General features: G+C 43.1%; 4 protein-coding genes across 4 annotated transcripts; 1 reads left to right on the top strand and 3 right to left on the bottom strand.

Annotated features, from left to right (window-relative positions):
- Positions 1-520: 520 nt before the first annotated feature.
- Positions 521-3,343, bottom strand: zbtb2a (zinc finger and BTB domain containing 2a). The gene is made up of 3 exons (XM_062523659.1): positions 3,228-3,343; positions 2,097-2,292; positions 521-1,979 (listed from the first exon to the last, which is right to left on the bottom strand). The coding sequence occupies exons 2-3, from the start codon at positions 2,267-2,269 to the stop codon at positions 728-730; spliced, it is 1,425 nt and encodes a 474-aa protein (XP_062379643.1). The 5' UTR covers positions 2,270-2,292; positions 3,228-3,343; the 3' UTR covers positions 521-727.
- Positions 3,344-3,765: 422 nt separating this feature from the next.
- Positions 3,766-7,539, bottom strand: rmnd1 (required for meiotic nuclear division 1 homolog). Its single transcript, XM_062522692.1, has 12 exons — positions 7,409-7,539; positions 6,560-7,000; positions 6,329-6,437; positions 6,161-6,236; positions 5,966-6,005; positions 5,729-5,829; positions 5,202-5,308; positions 5,030-5,094; positions 4,847-4,923; positions 4,619-4,739; positions 4,278-4,394; positions 3,766-3,895 (listed from the first exon to the last, which is right to left on the bottom strand). Exons 2-12 carry the CDS (start codon positions 6,992-6,994, stop codon positions 3,863-3,865), a joined length of 1,281 nt encoding a protein of 426 aa, XP_062378676.1. The 5' UTR covers positions 6,995-7,000; positions 7,409-7,539; the 3' UTR covers positions 3,766-3,862.
- Positions 7,540-8,766: 1,227 nt separating this feature from the next.
- On the bottom strand, positions 8,767-11,859 carry slc30a1b (solute carrier family 30 member 1b). The gene is made up of 2 exons (XM_062523690.1): positions 10,907-11,859; positions 8,767-10,685 (listed from the first exon to the last, which is right to left on the bottom strand). Exons 1-2 carry the CDS (start codon positions 11,493-11,495, stop codon positions 9,817-9,819), a joined length of 1,458 nt encoding a protein of 485 aa, XP_062379674.1. The 5' UTR covers positions 11,496-11,859; the 3' UTR covers positions 8,767-9,816.
- Positions 11,860-12,786: 927 nt separating this feature from the next.
- kif3cb (kinesin family member 3Cb) lies at positions 12,787-18,112 on the top strand. Its single transcript, XM_062522834.1, has 8 exons — positions 12,787-14,572; positions 14,713-14,814; positions 14,993-15,115; positions 15,288-15,406; positions 15,853-15,969; positions 16,101-16,209; positions 16,928-17,085; positions 17,478-18,112. The coding sequence occupies exons 1-8, from the start codon at positions 13,124-13,126 to the stop codon at positions 17,596-17,598; spliced, it is 2,298 nt and encodes a 765-aa protein (XP_062378818.1). The 5' UTR covers positions 12,787-13,123; the 3' UTR covers positions 17,599-18,112.
- Positions 18,113-18,437: the final 325 nt, after the last annotated feature.

Raw genomic sequence — 18,437 nt, 5'->3', positions numbered from 1 at the left:
TACACCTTCAGGAACATTATGATATCCCATTCTAATCATTCAGACATAGGAAAACTTTCCACGCTTCCAATCCTCTTGAAAGGTTTTCCACAAGATTTTGGAGTGTGTCTGTGGGATTGTTTACCCAGTCACCCAGGGGGGTATTTCTGAGGTCGAGCACTGACGTTGGAAGAGAAGGCCTGGATCGGAATCATCCTAAAGGGATTTGATTTTGGGTTGAGGTCAGGGCTCTGTGTGGGCCACACCAAACTCACCCAACCATTTCATCCCATTATGGACCTTATCTCCCATTTATCACACCATAGATGTATTTGCTATGTTAATCATTTACTAACATGTCTGGGAGACAATTGCAAGGACATGGTAAGGACTAAGCTAAGAACATTTTATTTTATGTCAACATGGTTAACAAAATGATGAAGAATGGCCCCAAGGTGAGCACTCTTGAGCAAATGGTAGAATTACAAATGGAGCTATACATCAATATACAGTATAAGATGAAGAGACAGACACAATTACATAGAATATTATTTACAAAAATGTGTTTATTAAACAAAGGTTATCAAAAATATGAAAATATGATTTTTTTTGTTTTCCAACAAAAAAAAATCTATAAACATGTAAATACAAAAATTAAATAATGTTGAATAAAGAGAACATAAAATCAATTTGTATGAAAACCTGTAAATGTAGCACAAGAAAAAAAGACTTTTGACCCAAGGCTTATTCAGCTTTCATCACCATCAGGACATACTGGGCTTGTATCTCTTGAACCATTGCTCTGGGTTGCATCTTGTGGGCGTACAAAACCCTGATCAGCCACTGCCTGACTGCAGTGATGTTTGAAGACCTCAGCCGGGCTACTGAAGGGGGTAGCACAGGAGTGGCACTTATACGGCCGGCTAGAGGGCAAGAAGAGGGCCTCCGTCTGGCTGCCATCCACCCCGTCACACAATAGCAAGCATTGTGGGTCCACCATGGTGTAAGCATCCGGGGAGAGCAGGCGACAGGTGTGGCGCGCCGCCTGACTGGCACGGCAGAAAGACTTGTGGCACGCGCTGCAGCGGTAAGGCTTTCCCGTGTGGGTGTACATGTGCTCGCGCCAGTGGCTCCGCTGCAGGAACTTGCGCCCGCAGGTCGGGCACTGGAAACGCCGGCGTTTGGCATCCCCACCCGCCTCCACCGCAGACCCTTCCTCGAGGCGGTCGATATCGGCAATGTCCGAGGGAGGAGGTGTGGAGTCTCCACCCTGCTGAACAACCAGCGCCGGCAGCTCCCCGTCGCTGTTGACAACATCGCTGTCAGCGCGCACTGTCTCTTCCTCCGCTTCGGGCTCAGCGAGAGAGCTGTCGGGTGTTGCGTCTCCACTTCTATTTCCACACGGCTCCTGCTCCTGAGGCTGTGAGCTCACAAGCTCCCCCTGCTGGGAGCCCTGTTGGAAGTGCAGGACCATGTGCTCCCTCAACTGACTGCGCTGAGTGAACAAGCTACCACAGCGGCTGCACGTGTAGTGCTTCCTGCGGGAGGCGCTACGCTGAGCCAGGCCCACCTGAACGTATGGAAGTGGGGGGCACGCAGAAGGGGTGGTGGGACTATAGGACACCTTCCTCTCCGCTGACACGTGGGGCGACTCGGAAACAGCCATCTCCACACCTCCAAGCTCCTGCTTGGGAACACAGGCTGCGTTTTCAGGCGACAGGAAGGAGGTGTGCTTTCGCTTGCGGGGCGGGGAGGCACTGGAGAGCTGTTCTGAGATCTGGATGCCGTAAAGGGAGTTGGTTAGCATAGCAGACTGTGCGCTGGGCTGCAGGTCCAGGCTGGCTTCCTGCAGAAGAGGATAAGCATGCAGGAACTTGACACCCTGCTCCAGTCGCATTGGGTCGATAAGCTGTGGGGTCAGCTTCCCTGTGTACATCAGGTTCAGGAGGTAGCTGAAGATCTCTGGGTGGATGTCTGCTGGCTTCAGACGTACACACTCACTGCAAGAGAGAAAAATATCCTTAATGACGTCACATTCCATGGCAAGTTAACACCGTATTTCCAAACTGTCTATGAAGTGGTTGTAAGTCAGCAGTACATTATCAGGAGCAAATTACCTGTCCTGATGAATGAAAAGCATCCTGAAGTAGTTCGAGAAGGCAGCCAGGACAGCCTTGTGAGCTTTGAAGAAAACATCTCCAATGACAATGGTGCAGTCACACAGGAAGCCAAACTCCCTTTGAGCATTCAGCCTTTGTAGGAGAACCAGACCATGATGGGCCAGCTCCATCCTTGCACCCCCGCAAATGTAGCCTACAAAGTGAAACACATAAAAACAGGAAATGTAGAAGTCTGTACTCAACAACCTTCTATTCTTCAATGAGTACTCATTAACTTAAGGGAGGTTGAGGGGAATTTACTATAGAGAATAGAGTATGTATTCAACACATAGGAAAAAACACTTTTATTTACGTTTTATTCACCTCAACTGTAAACAGGAAATGTTCTGACGCAACTTCAGACAGCTAGTCGCTGCTTAAATGTTAATGTTGTTAGCAGACCTTGCTAACTTCCTATAGACTTAATCGCTAGAATTTGATTTTTTTTTAGGAGTTAATCACCTCCACTGAATGCACTGACTGTACGTATACATTAGTAGAGGGGCTGTCCTTTCTCTGGACGTGTCCTGGTGGGTAAATTATTCACTTGGACCATTTTAAATTCTGCTAACCTAGTCCAAGGCAATCCCATTTCACTGAAATGTAAGATACAGTTCACCCCCTGGAGTCTGGACCCCAGTATTTCCCTTTGTCTACCTTGTCTATCTATGGAACGGCTAGCTTGCAATAATGTAAATATTACGAGAACTTCGGGTCACAACACTTACAATTTCAAGAGTTTAGAAATCTCTATACCATGTAAACAGCATGTCCCTGGACATGAAATTTACGTTTACGTTAACGGTGTTGCTACTGTGGCTTGAACATTATATTCAAAGTAACCGGTGATGTCCAAAATATCCAGCAGAGACTCGCTGTAAATGTAAGGGTACAAGACTGCATTCTGGTAAACTTGCTAATTTAAGTTTAGGCTAACCAAACGTTATCTATTTACATCCAAACGACAAGACATTCACAAAGCACGGATAACGTTAAGGAAGGCATGTCTCGTTTGTTTCAAAATAGGCGATGCGTTCACTTATCAGAGCAGTTTTAGTAGCACTATTTGCTTAAATGTTTTCTACATACCTTTAATAGTTCGTCAAATGTAAATGATAGGACCACGGCAGTAAGAAAGCCGAGCAGTTGTAACAAGTTGTTCTTTTCCTGTGCGGAGGTACTGGTGGAGGTTTGGGCTTTCCGGAGCATTTACGTTGTGATCACATGACTATTTTCGCGCGTCTTGAGTGCTCAGGGCGCCCTCAAAAACCGCTTGTTCTCGCGCGCGCGCGTCTCAAGCTGCTCCCAAGCACGGTCCAGTTATGTAATAACAAACACATAACACTCACTTCTTCTCACAATAACATACTTGCTTGACCATGGTGTTCTCATGATTATTATACATGTGTGTTTATTATTGTCAAAAGTGAATGATACCAGCCTAACAGCTTTAAGTCAGCACTTTGTAACTTGGTTTTAGAAAAGTGCTATTATCTTTCTCAGTAATTAGTGCAGAGACGTAAACAAGAGAAACTTATTAGTTGATTATCTGCTAAAAACAAACATTCTGGATGTCATTAATTCATCATAACAATGTATTGTGAAAAAAAACACAAACAATACAATATAGTCCATTATTAAATAGTTTATTTATTTATTCTTCCAAAGTTTTTTTCCCCAAAGGTTGTGCAAAAGTCTTGTGCCCAGGCCACCAAAAGTTTTCTTCAGAAGATCACTCTGGCAAGTTCAAACATCACCTAAAAGACACAAATGGGAACAGGTTTGCACCAGCTGTTCATCAAATACAGTTTACATATCTGGGTGAACTTGTTCATTTCTACATGTTTACTTTCAAAATGGAAAAGCCCTGTATCCTGATGTAATACAAAATAGCACAACACTACCACCACCACATCCTCCAGCCATATCTGGAAACTTCATCAGCACAATAATAAAATTGAGTTTATAGTACCATACTGTTCTATCTCCTCAAAATCAGTCTGAAGTCTTAAATAGTGCTGAAGGTAAAACTGTAGGGTATGCCAAACAGTCACAATTGTATTTCCACCACAGTAGACTACTGCATGTTGCACATGTGGTTCTGTGTACAATAGAAAAGGGAGGGAAGTACAGTCTCACCTCAATGGTAATGAGGATGACAATCATCCACTCCAGTCTCAGACTGTGTTTCTCACTTAAGTGGTTCCTCATCAGGTCAGTAAGCTCCGTGCAGTGCTGCAGCTTCTCATTCACAACCTAAAGGAAAAGTGTACCAGTAGAAAAGGTCAGTTAACACAGAGCAAAAGCTCAAGATGAATGTGTGAATCAGAAGGTGTTAGTACTGTATGGAGTTCACAGTATTGATAAACCTCCCCTAAGGATTATGGTGTATGTACAGTATCTATGTGTGTTGTATAAAGGGATTCATCGCAAATTAAATGCTATTTTCCACAAAGTCATCCCCATCACAGGTACCCTACCTTGACCCTACGGTTGATGCTGAGGAATTGGCAGGTTTTGTCATACAGCTGCTCAAGGTTCTCTCTGTCCCAGTAGAAGTCTGGGGTGATCAGCAGGTCAGAACTTAGGTTTATACAGTGCCTTCAAGGAGTAAACAAACTGTTTTAAACAAACAATAATGATTCTGCCTGGTCAGTTTATGGCCTGTGTTAGGCTAACTCAGTGACTACAGTAAGGCTTTCTTTAACCTTAAAGAAAAAAGTTCTCCAATCTTCTGTAGGACCTCAGACCTCGACAGTTTGACCCTCTGGCCTGATTTCAGCATCTGTGAAGCACAAACACCAAGATGAAAAGGATAAAAACAAGTCTGCAAAAGTATGAACTATTGTTTTCTTCCACCAAACACCAATACCAGTTAGCCTGCAAAGTACCTCAGGTATTGACTGGATTGACTCCACAAAATTGTCCAAAGAGACTTCCCATATGGCCAACTTAACTAGGATAGAGATGAAGTGTCAGGCATAATTTGCCCATCCTGCGTTGGCCATGCAAAGAGAATCGGTGAACATTTTAAAAATTACCCAGGGATCTTTCAACCCTTACCAGATAGAGACAGGGCATTGGAGAAGGCAAACTTTTCCAGAACCAACTGCTCATAGTCCATCTCACGGTTGAGGTGGAAGCTCCCACGATGAAGCTTGGAGTTTCCCCTTGGATGAGGCAAATATAATGTCAAATAAGGAAACATGGTTGGATCTAAGTACACTAAATGGTTTTGAGCTCTTGGGAGCATGGAAAGTGTATTACTAAACTGTACAGTGTCACTTTGGATTAGTCTCTGCTGAATAACCATGCATTTGTGCAACAATGTTGTGTAAAGAACAAATAATGTAATGTGATTGGAACCGAACTATTTACAAACATATTACTGACATTACATACTCTGCAATAGAGTAGTTGATACATTGATATTACATACTCTCCAACAGAGTAGTCAGAGTAGCTGATACACTGATATTACATATTATCCAATAGATTAGATGCATTGATATTACATATTATCCAATAGATTAGATGCACTGATATTACATATTATCCAATAGATTAGTTGAGACACTGATAGTACATACTCTCCAATAGAGTAGTTGATCTCTTCATTTTCCCAGTGAACCAAAGCCACCTCATATGGCTGAATTTCATGCTGTTCCAAGATCCGCATCACTGCTTTCATCTATAGATGTCAGAACAATTTTGAGATACAACTTAAAAACTGTTAAGTTGAGGCATGCATGGCAAGGGTGGTTGTTCATTTGATAACACTGGAGCCCATACCCTCAGATATATCAACATTGTTACATATTACTTACAGTTTTCTCCTCAACATTCCAGAAAACCACAGACCCTTCCCTACAAAACAAAAGAAACAGTTACTTTCATACCAAATGTTCTTATATGTGACTTTCTCTATACAAGTTCTGTTTTTTTTTTGTTGTTGTTGGATACCCTTGTATGGATACCCTTGGTTGTCATCAATATGTAGGTACATACAATTATCATTGTACCTGAAGAAGAACATCATCGCATGGTCATTCGGTTTCAATATGTTGTCTGTTCCAATCACAAGCACATTGGAGGCATCTGAAGTAAGAACATGTTAAATGTCAGTCTCTCTCGAACAATATTTTCTCTGTTGTTATACATGACATTGTCAAGTGCTTGAACACACCAACCTCTTGGCAGGTCTGTAATTTCATAGAAACCATTGGCTATTAAGTCGTGGCAGAGAGTGGGCAAATGGTACTGGTCCGCTGTTGCAAAAGCAATGCAGTGCATCACATCCTGTGAAAAAATATCAGAGCACAGACAGACAGTAAAACGAATAACCAATGTATGTGTCTCGTTTTCAAAGGAGGTAATACTTGAAAGAAATGCTCAGAATCGCTGAAGAAGTGGAGTCCTACCGGGTCCTCTTCAGGCGCAGGTTGATTGACTCTGGAAGGCTGTTTCGTTCTTGCGCCTTTGACGACGCGTTTAGCAGGCAGGCCTCCCTGTTTCAGCACCGATTTGGTGGAAATAGTTGATTTGCAACGCATCTGCATCAGACCTGCCCTCCATGGTTCTTCTGACAGCTTCAGCACAGTTGAGGGTCTGTGTCTTATGTTATCCTTGTAGAACCGAGGTTGTAGTACCGATCCATACGTCTGAAGTGCAGTCCCCAATGGGGTGTAATTGCGTACGCAGAGGGGGCGGGTGTATTTAGGCAACCCTGGGTACGGTGTAGTCTCGCGCCGAACATAAGGAATATGTTGTGACGCTACCCAACTATTTGGAGCACAAGTACACAAAGCTCTCCTGCACACAGGCGTAAACAACGTCCATAGAGACCGAGGGGACATCACTACCTGCAAGTTGACGAATAAAGAGTAGCGTTATGAAAAAGAGAATGTGCTCGGTTTGTAGTAAGACTGTCTTCTTTGTTCACAGTAAACTTAACTGACCTTGACTTGGTTTAGCTAAAGTACCTTACATTCTACGAGTTTAAAAGACAAATGTGCATGTCGTTAAAGACGAAATGAATTTGGGGCTAAACCTCTTTTTTGGAAGCCGTACACATGGATAACAGAGAGTAGAGAAAGAGTAAGTAGTAGTAAGAAAACACTAAAATAACGCATCATTAGCAAGGTAACAGGCGGATTGGCTTGGCTAACGTCAACATGGCTAGCCAGCTAGGTCAGTTGTCAACATTCACCTGCACATATCTGTCAGTGCTGTGTCTAATACTGCCAACGTATGCAGACTGGGCGACATACCTGGCTAACACCTCAGTATACTGTAAATTGTTGTGAGACTTCATGGACTGCATTAATGCCAGGTTCAGCTTCATGTATGACAGTTTACAACACCAGCATCCAGACAACACCAACACCAAATTACATTTATCCGTCTTTCCAACGGTAAGGTTCATACCGCCACCTACTGTATCGGAGAAAGGAAGGCGAGCTACTTTAGATTCGTGAATGTGCCATTTTTTTCCACGGGGTGGCAGAATTGATCTATTTTTGCAGAACCGTAGATTTATACAGCTCTGCATTACTGTACTGTCCTTCCCCAACAAATGTGAGCTACTGCACAGCTGATCTCAATTTTTCTGTTGGCAAAGACGTTAATGCCATAAAATACATGTATTTTGCATCGCAACCATAGAAGCATTATTTGCATTATTTGCATTATTGCAAGTATTGTCCATAAGACCCCTTTTTGTAGGCTATTAGGCTACGGACATTCAATTGATAAAGAGATATCCATTGAGAAAAGGAAGTGATCATAGACCTACACTCCTCCTAAGTTATGTGTGACACAATTTAGTCAAGTTCTCGTTTGCTCTCAAAAACAAAACGTTCAAAACACTAACAAAAACACAAACATAACAACTAAACACTGACATGAACAATTATTGCTGTCTAACTATGAGCAATATATGAGGCTACTGTGGCCCAGAGAGGCTGGAGGACTGTGGACTTAAGTAGATTGAATGAAAGCCTTTCTCCATTGTTTTAGCACACAGAGTGCTACAGACCACTGAAGTGATTGCATCAGACTGTACTGGGTAAACCTGTTGCTCTTGCTTGATCCCCAGCCTTTTCTTTCTAAATGTCACAACTGATTGCATCCAGCCACTCATATGCTAGCACAACAAGGCTGCAGATGAATTAGGACAGAGATAGAGACACTGTTGGTAATAGTGATCACTGTTGAGTGGATATACTCGGTAACTGTGTAAACAGTAATACATGGTGCTGGTCTCAAGGTCCATCTGAGAAAAAAAGGAGGGGGAAAAATGCTTTGTTTGCTCAGCTGTAAAATGCACCACTGACCAGACCAATACATGCCAGCTTTGAATATTCGCTGCACTTACAAGATTACTCCGATGAAATAACATCTATTTTTATTGTTCTGAAAAATCAAATAAAAATGCTTGAGATTGCAACTGTTCAAAACAAACTGTTTTCGGTCTGAGATTTGGCTTCTTAGCTCATCAAACATTATTACTTAGCAAACTAGTCCATGTTAAGTCATTCACGTTTAAAAGGAACTTGTAAACAACTCAAAACTATAGAAAATAAAAAAATAAATCCATGGTGAAATTTGTTATTATCATTTTGTTTTTAATGATTATTCATGATAGTCAAGAGAAACGCCAATGCTTGCCGTGGGTACCTTACTTAAAGCATCATGATATAGAGTTTTTGTCTATAACTGACAAGCATCTAAAAAGCAGGCAAAACTTTAAACTTTGCAAACATCTTATACAGCCAAGTTGCCACTGATAAAAGCTCACTAACATGCTAACTTGTGTCTTCTGGTGAGCTGGTGCCATCTGATCATTGGCATTGGCTGTGAAGGCTTGTCTTACTGAACAGAACAACCTACACAGTGAAACTACACAATGCATAGCCTAGGTAATAACAAAATAGTTCCTCATAAAAGAAAATGTGGCATAGATGGTGGCACAGTTTTCCTTTAAATAATTTAACTTTACAAACACTGTCCCACAGTGTTGTAGAATGAATCAATTATTTTCAGGAAATCAATTTATATTCTTTAGAGCTTGAATAAGGTAAAATTCAGAATATTAGGCTGTATGCTTCCTTCAGGTCTGTAGTTAGATGACATTTTTCAGAGCTATCTGTATTATTTCAATAAAAATATAACACTTTGCTAAATTGAAATGAAAATATAACTGAAAGAAAAAATATGATCCTTATTATTGTTAGTATCTTATAAAAATGTTAAGGATAACAAAAAAAGATATCTGAGCAAACAAGGGCATTTCCAGCTGTATATGAACTAAACAATACGTTTCTCAGATTGCAATCACGCAATTAAGGCTAGATGTCATATACAGTATTGCTGTTAGTGAAACATGAGTGCATAGTAGCTTTATGAACTCAAAAGAGGTAGCTTTAAACTTTTTATGTAGCCCATGGCTTGTCTTGTCGGGGGGCCTCACATGATGACGTTCATGTTTCAGTCATGAGTTCTAGCTTATGTGAGTCATAAGTCTGAAGGCTCGGAGAGGAAAATTCCACCTGATAGGCAGCTGATATTCCAGGAGAGGATATCATAACAAAATAAGAAAGAAAAGAAGCATCTGTACTTTGTACTGTGAGTCTAAAAACCAACACAAAGGTCCATCTCTGTGCTCTGAACACGGGTCTCACACAGCAGACTCTACGTCTCTCTGCAACTTGACCTCGGCCCCCTGCCCTTCTGTGTAGGTCACTGCTGTTGCAGTGGGGGATTGGTATTGGACTTGTGAGTCTGGTTTTCGTCTGGAATTGGGGGACTCCGCAGACGCGATGATGGTTCCAGTCCCACAGCACTGCTTTGAGGCGCACTGGACGCGGCATGGGAGCTCACACAGGGCATCACCGGATTTTGCCGCAGCGGCACTCCCAAATTCAGGCTGGATGGTGGTGGCGTGGATGCCCTCGTCGTGGAACATGCCCTTGATGCGCTTGGCGATGTCCATGTAAGTGTCGGGATCGTGGCACTTGATGTGGGCCGTGGCGATGATGCGGCTGCCGGCCAGCTGCCAGACGTGCAGCTCGTGCACGGCCTGCACGCCATCCAGGCTGCGCAGACGCAGGCGCAGGCGCCGCACGTCCACCTCCTTGGGCACCGTCTGCAGCAGAATGAGCGCAGACTCCCGGAGCAGCGGAAAAGTGGTGTACAGCAGGATGCATACCATCACCACACACAGGGTGGGGTCAAGGTACAGCACCCAGCAGGGTCCAGCAGAGGGCACCTCTGAGTCAGAGGTCCCGTTAAGGGGCATCAGATGCGGGCAGTGTTGGCTGAAGCAGGGGTTGTTGCAAGGGCCTTTCGATGGACATGGCTGCCACACATAGGTGAAAATGAGGGCATTAACCACCACAATGACAGAGCCCAGAGCATCACCGAGCACGTGAAGGAAGACACCACGCATGTTGAGTTGAGAGGCAGAATCCTGAGTGGTCTCAAGGTCCTCCAGATGCACCCCACCATTTAGACGCACCTCTACTTCCTCATTGCAGAGCATGTCAGCTACAAAGAAAGAATGACATAACAGAAATTATCATTAAATTGACAACGGACCTGGACAATTTTAAGAAAAAGTTTTGAAATAAATCTGCAGCTAGGCTACAGCCTATCTTAAGGAAGGTAGGCCTAACAGACAAAAACAGAGTGTCATACAGAGCTAATAAGTACGTAGCCTAATTAACTGGGGAAGTAAGCTATTTAATTGTCAAAACCAGCCTACTAACCACTTTTCTTCTCGCTGCCGGGGTTCACCACTAGATTACAGGACAGGTCTTCTGATGACCCATCCAGCCTGGATTTTGTGATACTGGATTTTTCTGATGCTTTGTTCGTCTTGGACCGGTGAGAATGGGAATGGGAATGAGAGTGAGAGTGAGAGTGAGAGTGAGAGTGTCCATGTCCAGCGTGTTCGTGAAACAGAAAAAGACCCAACAGGTTGACAAGAAGACCAGCGGCACCGACCCAGATGACAGCCCGAGGATTTTCGATTTCATGAGGGACTGTATAGCGCTCCACAGCCTCCAGCAGGATAGTAAAACACAGAGCTGTCAGGAACACCGCATTAACCAAAGCTCCCATCACTTCAGCCCTGACCCAGCCGTAAGTATTCTTAGTAGTGGACTGTGTCATTTCTGCAAAGCGTACAGATATCAGGGCCACAGTTAAAGCTATCACATCCGAAAGCATGTGAAACGAGTCCGAAAGCATGGCAAGAGATCCTGTCATTCGACTGACCACAACTTCGACAATAAAAAATCCAAAGGTTAGCGACAGCATGCACAGTAGCCGCACGCGTTTAGGTTCCCATGCCATATTTCAAACCAGAGAAAAGGCCTGTGACAGCAACTAAAGTTGATCTCAAAATAAGCTAATTTACCCTGGCAAGTTGTTATTGGTGGTGAGGATAGATTTTCGCTTTCAACTTTGCAAACAGACGATGTGGCGAGAAGTAAACTATCCGGTCGCTATTGGCAACTCGCGAGACTGACCATTATGCCATTCAAACGACGCAGCAGTTCTTCAAACTATTTTTCTTTTAAATAACACGAAAGACGCCAATATCAAGAGTTATGGCACAATAAAATAAACAGACGCATTAAACAATTCTACTTAGACGTTGTTGTCCTTGTTCATTGAGTTCAGGGATTGAAGTTGATCGCAGTTTGCACTCGGATCCGATGAAGTTCTACACACGGAGCACGAGAAACACCCTCCTGGATTTCTATTGGTCAAAGATTGCGTAACTTTATGGACAGCCGAATGGGTTCCTATATCAGTAAAGCAATCGTTTTTAGACGTAATATGTAGGTTAGGCTGTATGCAAAGTTTGACGAAAAAAAAGAGATAAACGAAAAGCTTAGACAGTGGCCCACTTAGCTAAGTAAAACTATTCAAAATATGTTGCCCGCGTAGGCCCTAGGCCTATCAGTTAGGCTACCTTTGGCCTAATTAACATGTTTGGTCCAGTTAATTAGGCCTAGGACAGTGTAAACTCATCACATATTTAGCCTATAGCCTACAGTCAACAACAAACAGACGGGTTACCTGCTATAGATATCCTATAGATTTGGGGGGGTAAATAACATATAGCCCACCAAAGTCCTGTCTGACTAAATTCAGATTGCCAAATGCGTGTCCCATATGAAAAAGCCACAGACCCAGCCAATATGTAGGTAGGCTTAGGCTACTAGGCCATTTGGACATAGCCAGGCTAGCATCACATCCGTGACACACCCAATAGCATTGCATGGCCAGTGTGTTAGCCAATTAAGAATTAGGCTGCAGCCAAAACTGAATTATAGGCTAAATGCAGTGAAAATCTGAAATATTTTGTTATCAAGTTGTTGATCAAATTATACCAAAGTAGTAGCCTACTGTATTAGCTTGGTATTAGCACTATAGCCTATATATTATTACAAGCTTATATATCTATGTACATGATGCGTCTTATTAGTCTACATATCTAATTCATAGACAACAAGACACATGCAAATGGTAGCTTAGGCTACAAAAGGCTAATCTCACATGACGGTTCCATTAGATTTATTATAGCAGTATTCCTAGGGCGTGGGCTATGAGACGCCTCACAGCCATTGTCTGCGGAGCAAGGAGGGGACCACGGAGGTACAGAGGTGGGCTGGGCTGGGCTGGGCTGTCAGCGTTGGGTCCTTCCTGTAGCATCCTTTTCATTGTATCATATTCCTTATCAATTCTAGCCGTGGCAGCTGAAGATATTAGCATCAAGAATCAAAATGCTCAAGAATCCTTCATCAGTTCACACTGGAATATAAGCGAAGACACCATGCCACAGAGGAGACCATCGCCCTTGAACATAAAATATTTTGGGGGGAATGCATCTAACATCTCCATAAAGACAGCGAGGAAGCCGGACTCAGAGGTATCATATTATTGTGCGAATTGTGATAGGATACTATTTTGACATGTCGCGGAAGAGTTCAGATAACGCTATGATTCGATTGCGGAGGATGTCTATGGCTAAGAACAGCGAAACGGTGAAGGTGGTAGTCCGATGCCGCCCCATGCAAAAGAAAGAGGAGGCGATGAATCATGAGAAAATAGTGGAGGTAGATGTCAATTTGGGACAGCTTAGGGTGCGTAATCCGAGGGCGCAGCCTGGGGCAATCATGAAAACATTTACATTCGATGCGGTGTATGACATGGCCTCCTCCCAAATTGACCTGTATGACTACACATGTAAACCCCTTGTGGACTCGGTTCTTCTTGGTTTCAATGGAACTATATTTGCCTATGGACAGACGGGGACAGGTAAAACATACACAATGCAGGGTTCGCCCGAGCCTGAAAAGCGTGGAGTCATTCCAAATTCATTTCATCACATTTTCACACATATATCCAGATCTCAAAACCAACGGTATCTAGTGCGTGTCTCCTACATAGAAATTTATCAGGAAGAGATCCGGGACCTGTTGTGCAAAGACAACAACAAGAAACTTGAACTCAAAGAGAATCCTGATTCTGGTGTGTATGTGAAAGACCTCTTGTCAGTGGTGACTAAAAGCATACAAGAAATTGAACATGTTATGGACTTGGGGAACCAATCTCGGTCTGTAGGTTTCACTAAGATGAATGAGCGCAGTTCTCGGTCACACGCCATCTTCATTGTCACCATCGAATGCAGTGAGACAGGCTTGGATGGTGAAGATCACATCCGTGTAGGAAAACTTAACATGGTGGATCTGGCAGGCAGTGAGCGTCAAAGTAAGACCGGGGCAAAAGGAAAGCGCTTCAAGGAGGCTGCAAAGATCAACCTGTCCCTGTCTGCTCTGGGCAATGTCATATCAGCCCTGGTGGATGGCTCGAGCACCCATGTCCCATACAGAGACTCCAAACTCACACGGCTGCTGCAGGACTCTCTCGGGGGCAACTCCAAAACAGTAATGGTGGCCACCATTGGCCCCGCATCCTGTAACTACGAGGAGACCATCACAACCCTGCGGTACGCCAACCGGGCCAAGAACATCAAGAACAAGCCGCGAATAAACGAGGACCCCAAAGAGGCCCTGCTCAGGGAGTTCCAGGAGGAGATTGCCCGTCTGAAAGCACAACTTGAAGAGCGAGGGATGCTGGCTAAAGAGAGGAGGAGAAAGAGGAGAGACAGCATCAGGATGAAGAGAAGCCTGAGCAGTTGGGAGGTGGAGAAGCCGCAAGGGGGTTACGTGGACGTGGTGGAGACCGTGCAGGAGGAGAGGGATGGAGACGAGACGGAGAGGAAAGCGGAAAAAATAAATTACAGGAAAAGTGTCAATGGGAACTTAGAGATGTTCCGCCTTCCTGAAGAGAATGAGAAGACAGTAGAGGAGCTACAGAAAGAGCAAGAGGCCATGGAACTCATCATAGAGAAATATAAGGTGAGATAATTGGGTATGTGTATTCATAGTAATGTAAACATTTAATGTATCCTACAGTGGTTGAGGTGTTAGAAGTTTGGCTGTTAGTTTTTCTCCATCAATGAAATCTGTTCACAACCTTATTTTCTATTTTCCTCCAGTCTATGGAAAGCAAGCTGTTGGTTGGTGGTAAGAATATTGTGGACCACACTAATGAGCAACAGAAAATGTTGGAACTGAAAAGGCAAGAAATTACAGAGCAGGTAAGAGACTAGGCCTCAAGCTTGTTACACTGGTGCTGAAATGGGCGATGACTCAGGTTTTATTGACTGACTGAGTCACTCTTGCCCTCCCTCCTTCCTTCCCTCCCTCCCTCCCTCCTTCCCTCCCTCCCTCCATCCATCTCCATCTCTCTGTTCTTTTGTGTCCTCGTCGGGGCAGGTGAGACAGGAGAGGGAGATGCAACAGCAGATGTTTGAGCAGGACGAGGAAACAGTGGAGCTGAGGGAAACCTTCACAACCCTGCAACAAGAGGTTGAACTCAAGACCAAGAAACTGAAAAAGGTGAAGAAAGAGTGTGTGATATTAAACAAAAATCGCTGTAAGTCGCTTTGGACAAAAGCGCCTGCTAAGTAACCATAACCATATTAAAACTACCTGTCATCAGTCTCAGAGGTAATAACAACGTCCTCTTGAGCGCTAATGATTTTATGCCTGTTGGTTATTTTGCATACAGTTGTATACAAGATTGCAGCTGGTGAAGACTGAAATCGGAGATATTATCGATGAGCATGTTGCCACAAGACAGGAGCTGGAACAAACACAACACGAACTGATCAGGGAGATGAAGTTTAAGTAAGCTATAACTTTACTTGTCATCCAACGCACTCTTCTTTTCCCTTTCTTTACAGGAGTATGTGCATGTATGATGTACATATCATTTCAAATGAAATGCACAGACAACATTCACAAACACTCTTGTGCACAGGTACAAACATCACAAGTAAGATAAACACTTTAGACATTAGAATCACGTTCTGGCATTAAATAAAGACTAGAATTTTGCTTTGTCACAAGAAGACATGTATTATTGTACATGTACAACCTCTAGCATGATATAATACTTATACACACACACACTCACACTGAAACACACTCCCATCTGTAGTCCCATCTGAAAATGAATCAAATTTGGTCGTAATCTACTGTACATTGGCATTAGACTTTGAGTCTGTATGGAGAACATCCAACATTGATCACCCTCAAGAGAGGTGGTAATGAACTGTTATTTGTGTTTCCAGGAATTTGATAATAGAAAATTTCATCCCTCCCGAGGAGAAGAACAAAATGATGAATAGACTACAGTATGACAGTGAAGAGGACCAGTGGAAGATGCTTCCCCTTATTCCCTCAGAGACGTAAGGAGAAACAGTTATTACATGACTATTATTCTACTCAGAATTTGTGAACATGTTCATATAAAATACCGTATATTTTTCACATGATGATTCCTGATTCCTAATTTAAACTTACTGCCGTTGTGTTGTAGTCGCCGCTCTCGTGTTAAGCGAAGACCAGCATCTGTGGTGGGGTACAAGCGGCCCATCAGCCAGTACGCCCAGTCTGCAGCAGCCACAGGAGCGCCTCCAAGATACAAGGTTGGTGGTACCTCATTACATTAAAGCAACACAGTGTTATGATTCCCATTTTCATCCATTTTCAACATATTTGGTACCCATTTAAGGACAAAGGACAAAGATTGACAGCAAAGCTTTGGTGCAATACCAGGTGTTCCTGCCCTTCATATACAGTATTGACAGATACACAATTCTGCCTATATAGTGCTCTGTGCATATGTGCTGACATGAGTGCAGTGCATTCTGCTTTCACCGTTCGATAACATAAGATTCCATTGTTTTCAATGCAATCCCGCACACAGCAGCCATTTTTAAATAGTAGGGCAAGCACAGGTGTAAATGATTATGTTAATGGAGTCTCTGTTCAATTTAATTGTAATAGAACCAGAACCTTAATTAATGTCATTAGTAACACCTGGGCCTGCCGTACATTTTCTGACAACTGTGGAAGAGGTCCAATGTAAGTCCGTGTATCATTAACATGAATGAAGGTATAAGAACTACATTGTGTTACATTCTGATGAGGTTTTGTCTAAAAACGTGTCAAAATGTTATTCTGTGGACCCTGAACATACATTTACATTTACATTTAAATGTTACCCTTTATCCAAAGCAACTTACAGAAGGAGAATAACATTCAAGTTATAACGGAAAGGAAGCCTTAGCTAGGAATTACTACTGCATCTGTCAATACTATTGCAACAGGCCTACTGAACAGGCCTATTGTCTAATCTTACAGGCAGAGAACATCATGCTGCTGGAGCTGGACATGACTCCACCAGCTATGTTTCACCTGAACTTAAACGGGACCGATCTGATCAGCAGAGACCAACTCCCTGACTTTGTCCACCTTCGGAGGAGAGGCACTGCAACTCGAGTCAGGAAATCACAATCCTGGTGAGACGCTGGAGCTTCCTCTGTGTTTTGGTTCTGTCCAGAAAAGGGAGGGGAAATAGTGTTACTCACAAGGTCATGTTTTCAGATCTTTAAAGATGTGTTCACAGGCAACAGATCTGAGGAATCCTCTTGAGGAGTCTTGTTTGGACAATTGCAATAGTTTTTGGGCTCACCCTTAATGTTATATTTACTTAGACTGGATAAGGACACGGGGTGCTTGAAAGGAATGTAGGCTACTGTGCATGCAGGTGATTCAGCATTAGAGGCAAGAGTGAAACATGCAGAGGAACTGCTTAGAAACACTATCTCATGGTGAGCTTGGAGTTAATCACAGATGGCCCAGCATCTTGAAATCCCCCACCCATCTTTTTGGTTGTCTGTTCTCTCCTCAGGAATCAGGCACCGTGCATGCCCTCAACCTCCTCGGCCTGCTGGCTGGCTCCTGGGTCCCCTCGCTGTTCAGGTTCTCAGGGTGCCTGTGGGTCCACCCTTCCTGCTGAGAAAGAGGCCTAACTGAATCATCCACGGATGGACTCCCTGCCTGTATGCATCCCTTCATTCCAAACACATAATCTGCTTCCTCTCTATTGCCAGGGAGAAAGGAAGCAAGACAGGCTTAAATAGCTTTGCATTTACTGTTTGTGTTATTTTTTTTATTATTTCAAGCCAAGCATTTGTATTATTTTGTATTATTTAAAACTGAGCATTTTTTGCCTCTGCAGCTTTGTAAACAACGTTTTTAGAAGCTTTCGATACTTGAAAAGCACAAGGGTGTCTGAATGGCTTTAAACCATTATGCATAAAATTAGATATGGAAAATGAACAGCAGCCTTTGTGAACGGTGCAATGTCGATCGAATTATAACTCAGTGGGTGAGAGCTTTGGTAAACAGCTTTATTGTGGCCTGATGTGTGTTTATGTGGGCCAAAGCATTTAAATGGTTGTCTTCTTTTCCCTGTGAATTGGGGATGCATTGTGTATCTACGTTACAATGTTACCTAGAAAGAAATAGAAAATAATGTCCAAACTGGTCTCTGTGTAAATGGTTTATAGAAATATGTGCCAAACGTCAATTTGCATGTCACTGCTTTGTGTCAGTTGTCAACACTAGTACAAACAGCATTCCGAAAAACAAGATCAGTAAAACTGACCTCTACAGCAGGAAAGAAAGACAAGCCAGGATGTAGAGTCCAACAACAGATTGGAAATCAGCATGAGTGGTGGTCTGTGGCAGAATCAGCTTCATTTTTCTGCATCTATGTTCTCATTTCATTATAGCAGAATTGTGTTAAAAATATAGTCTAAGAGTGGTAACTAATTAATTGCATTTATTTTAATTGCAATCAAGTAGT

This window comes from Sardina pilchardus, chromosome 20, assembly GCF_963854185.1.
Source record: "Sardina pilchardus chromosome 20, fSarPil1.1, whole genome shotgun sequence".
In the NCBI taxonomy this organism is placed as follows: Eukaryota; Metazoa; Chordata; class Actinopteri; order Clupeiformes; family Clupeidae; genus Sardina; species Sardina pilchardus.
The sequence above is the reverse complement of the archived record's forward strand: the minus strand, read 5'-3'. Positions and strand labels throughout refer to the sequence as shown.

Excerpts from the sequence above, each read along its gene's own strand:
- slc30a1b (XM_062523690.1), bottom strand. The coding sequence starts at position 11,495 with ATGGCATGGGAACCTAAACGCGTGCGGCTACTGTGCATGCTGTCGCTA. Across the intron at positions 10,686-10,906 it reads CGGCAGCGAGAAGAAAAGTG|CTGACATGCTCTGCAATGAG; the intron begins GTTAGTAGGCTG and ends CTTTCTTTGTAG.
- kif3cb (XM_062522834.1), top strand. The coding sequence starts at position 13,124 with ATGTCGCGGAAGAGTTCAGATAACGCTATGATTCGATTGCGGAGGATG. Across the intron at positions 15,970-16,100 it reads CCCCTTATTCCCTCAGAGAC|TCGCCGCTCTCGTGTTAAGC; the intron begins GTAAGGAGAAAC and ends GTTGTGTTGTAG. Across the intron at positions 17,086-17,477 it reads GTCAGGAAATCACAATCCTG|GAATCAGGCACCGTGCATGC; the intron begins GTGAGACGCTGG and ends TTCTCTCCTCAG.
- zbtb2a (XM_062523659.1), bottom strand. The coding sequence starts at position 2,269 with ATGGAGCTGGCCCATCATGGTCTGGTTCTCCTACAAAGGCTGAATGCT. Across the intron at positions 1,980-2,096 it reads CTTTTCATTCATCAGGACAG|TGAGTGTGTACGTCTGAAGC; the intron begins GTAATTTGCTCC and ends TCTCTCTTGCAG.
- rmnd1 (XM_062522692.1), bottom strand. The coding sequence starts at position 6,994 with ATGTCCCCTCGGTCTCTATGGACGTTGTTTACGCCTGTGTGCAGGAGA. Across the intron at positions 5,830-5,965 it reads GGAATGTTGAGGAGAAAACT|ATGAAAGCAGTGATGCGGAT; the intron begins GTAAGTAATATG and ends TGACATCTATAG. Across the intron at positions 5,309-5,728 it reads ATCAACTACTCTATTGGAGA|GGGAAACTCCAAGCTTCATC; the intron begins GTATGTACTATC and ends GCCTCATCCAAG.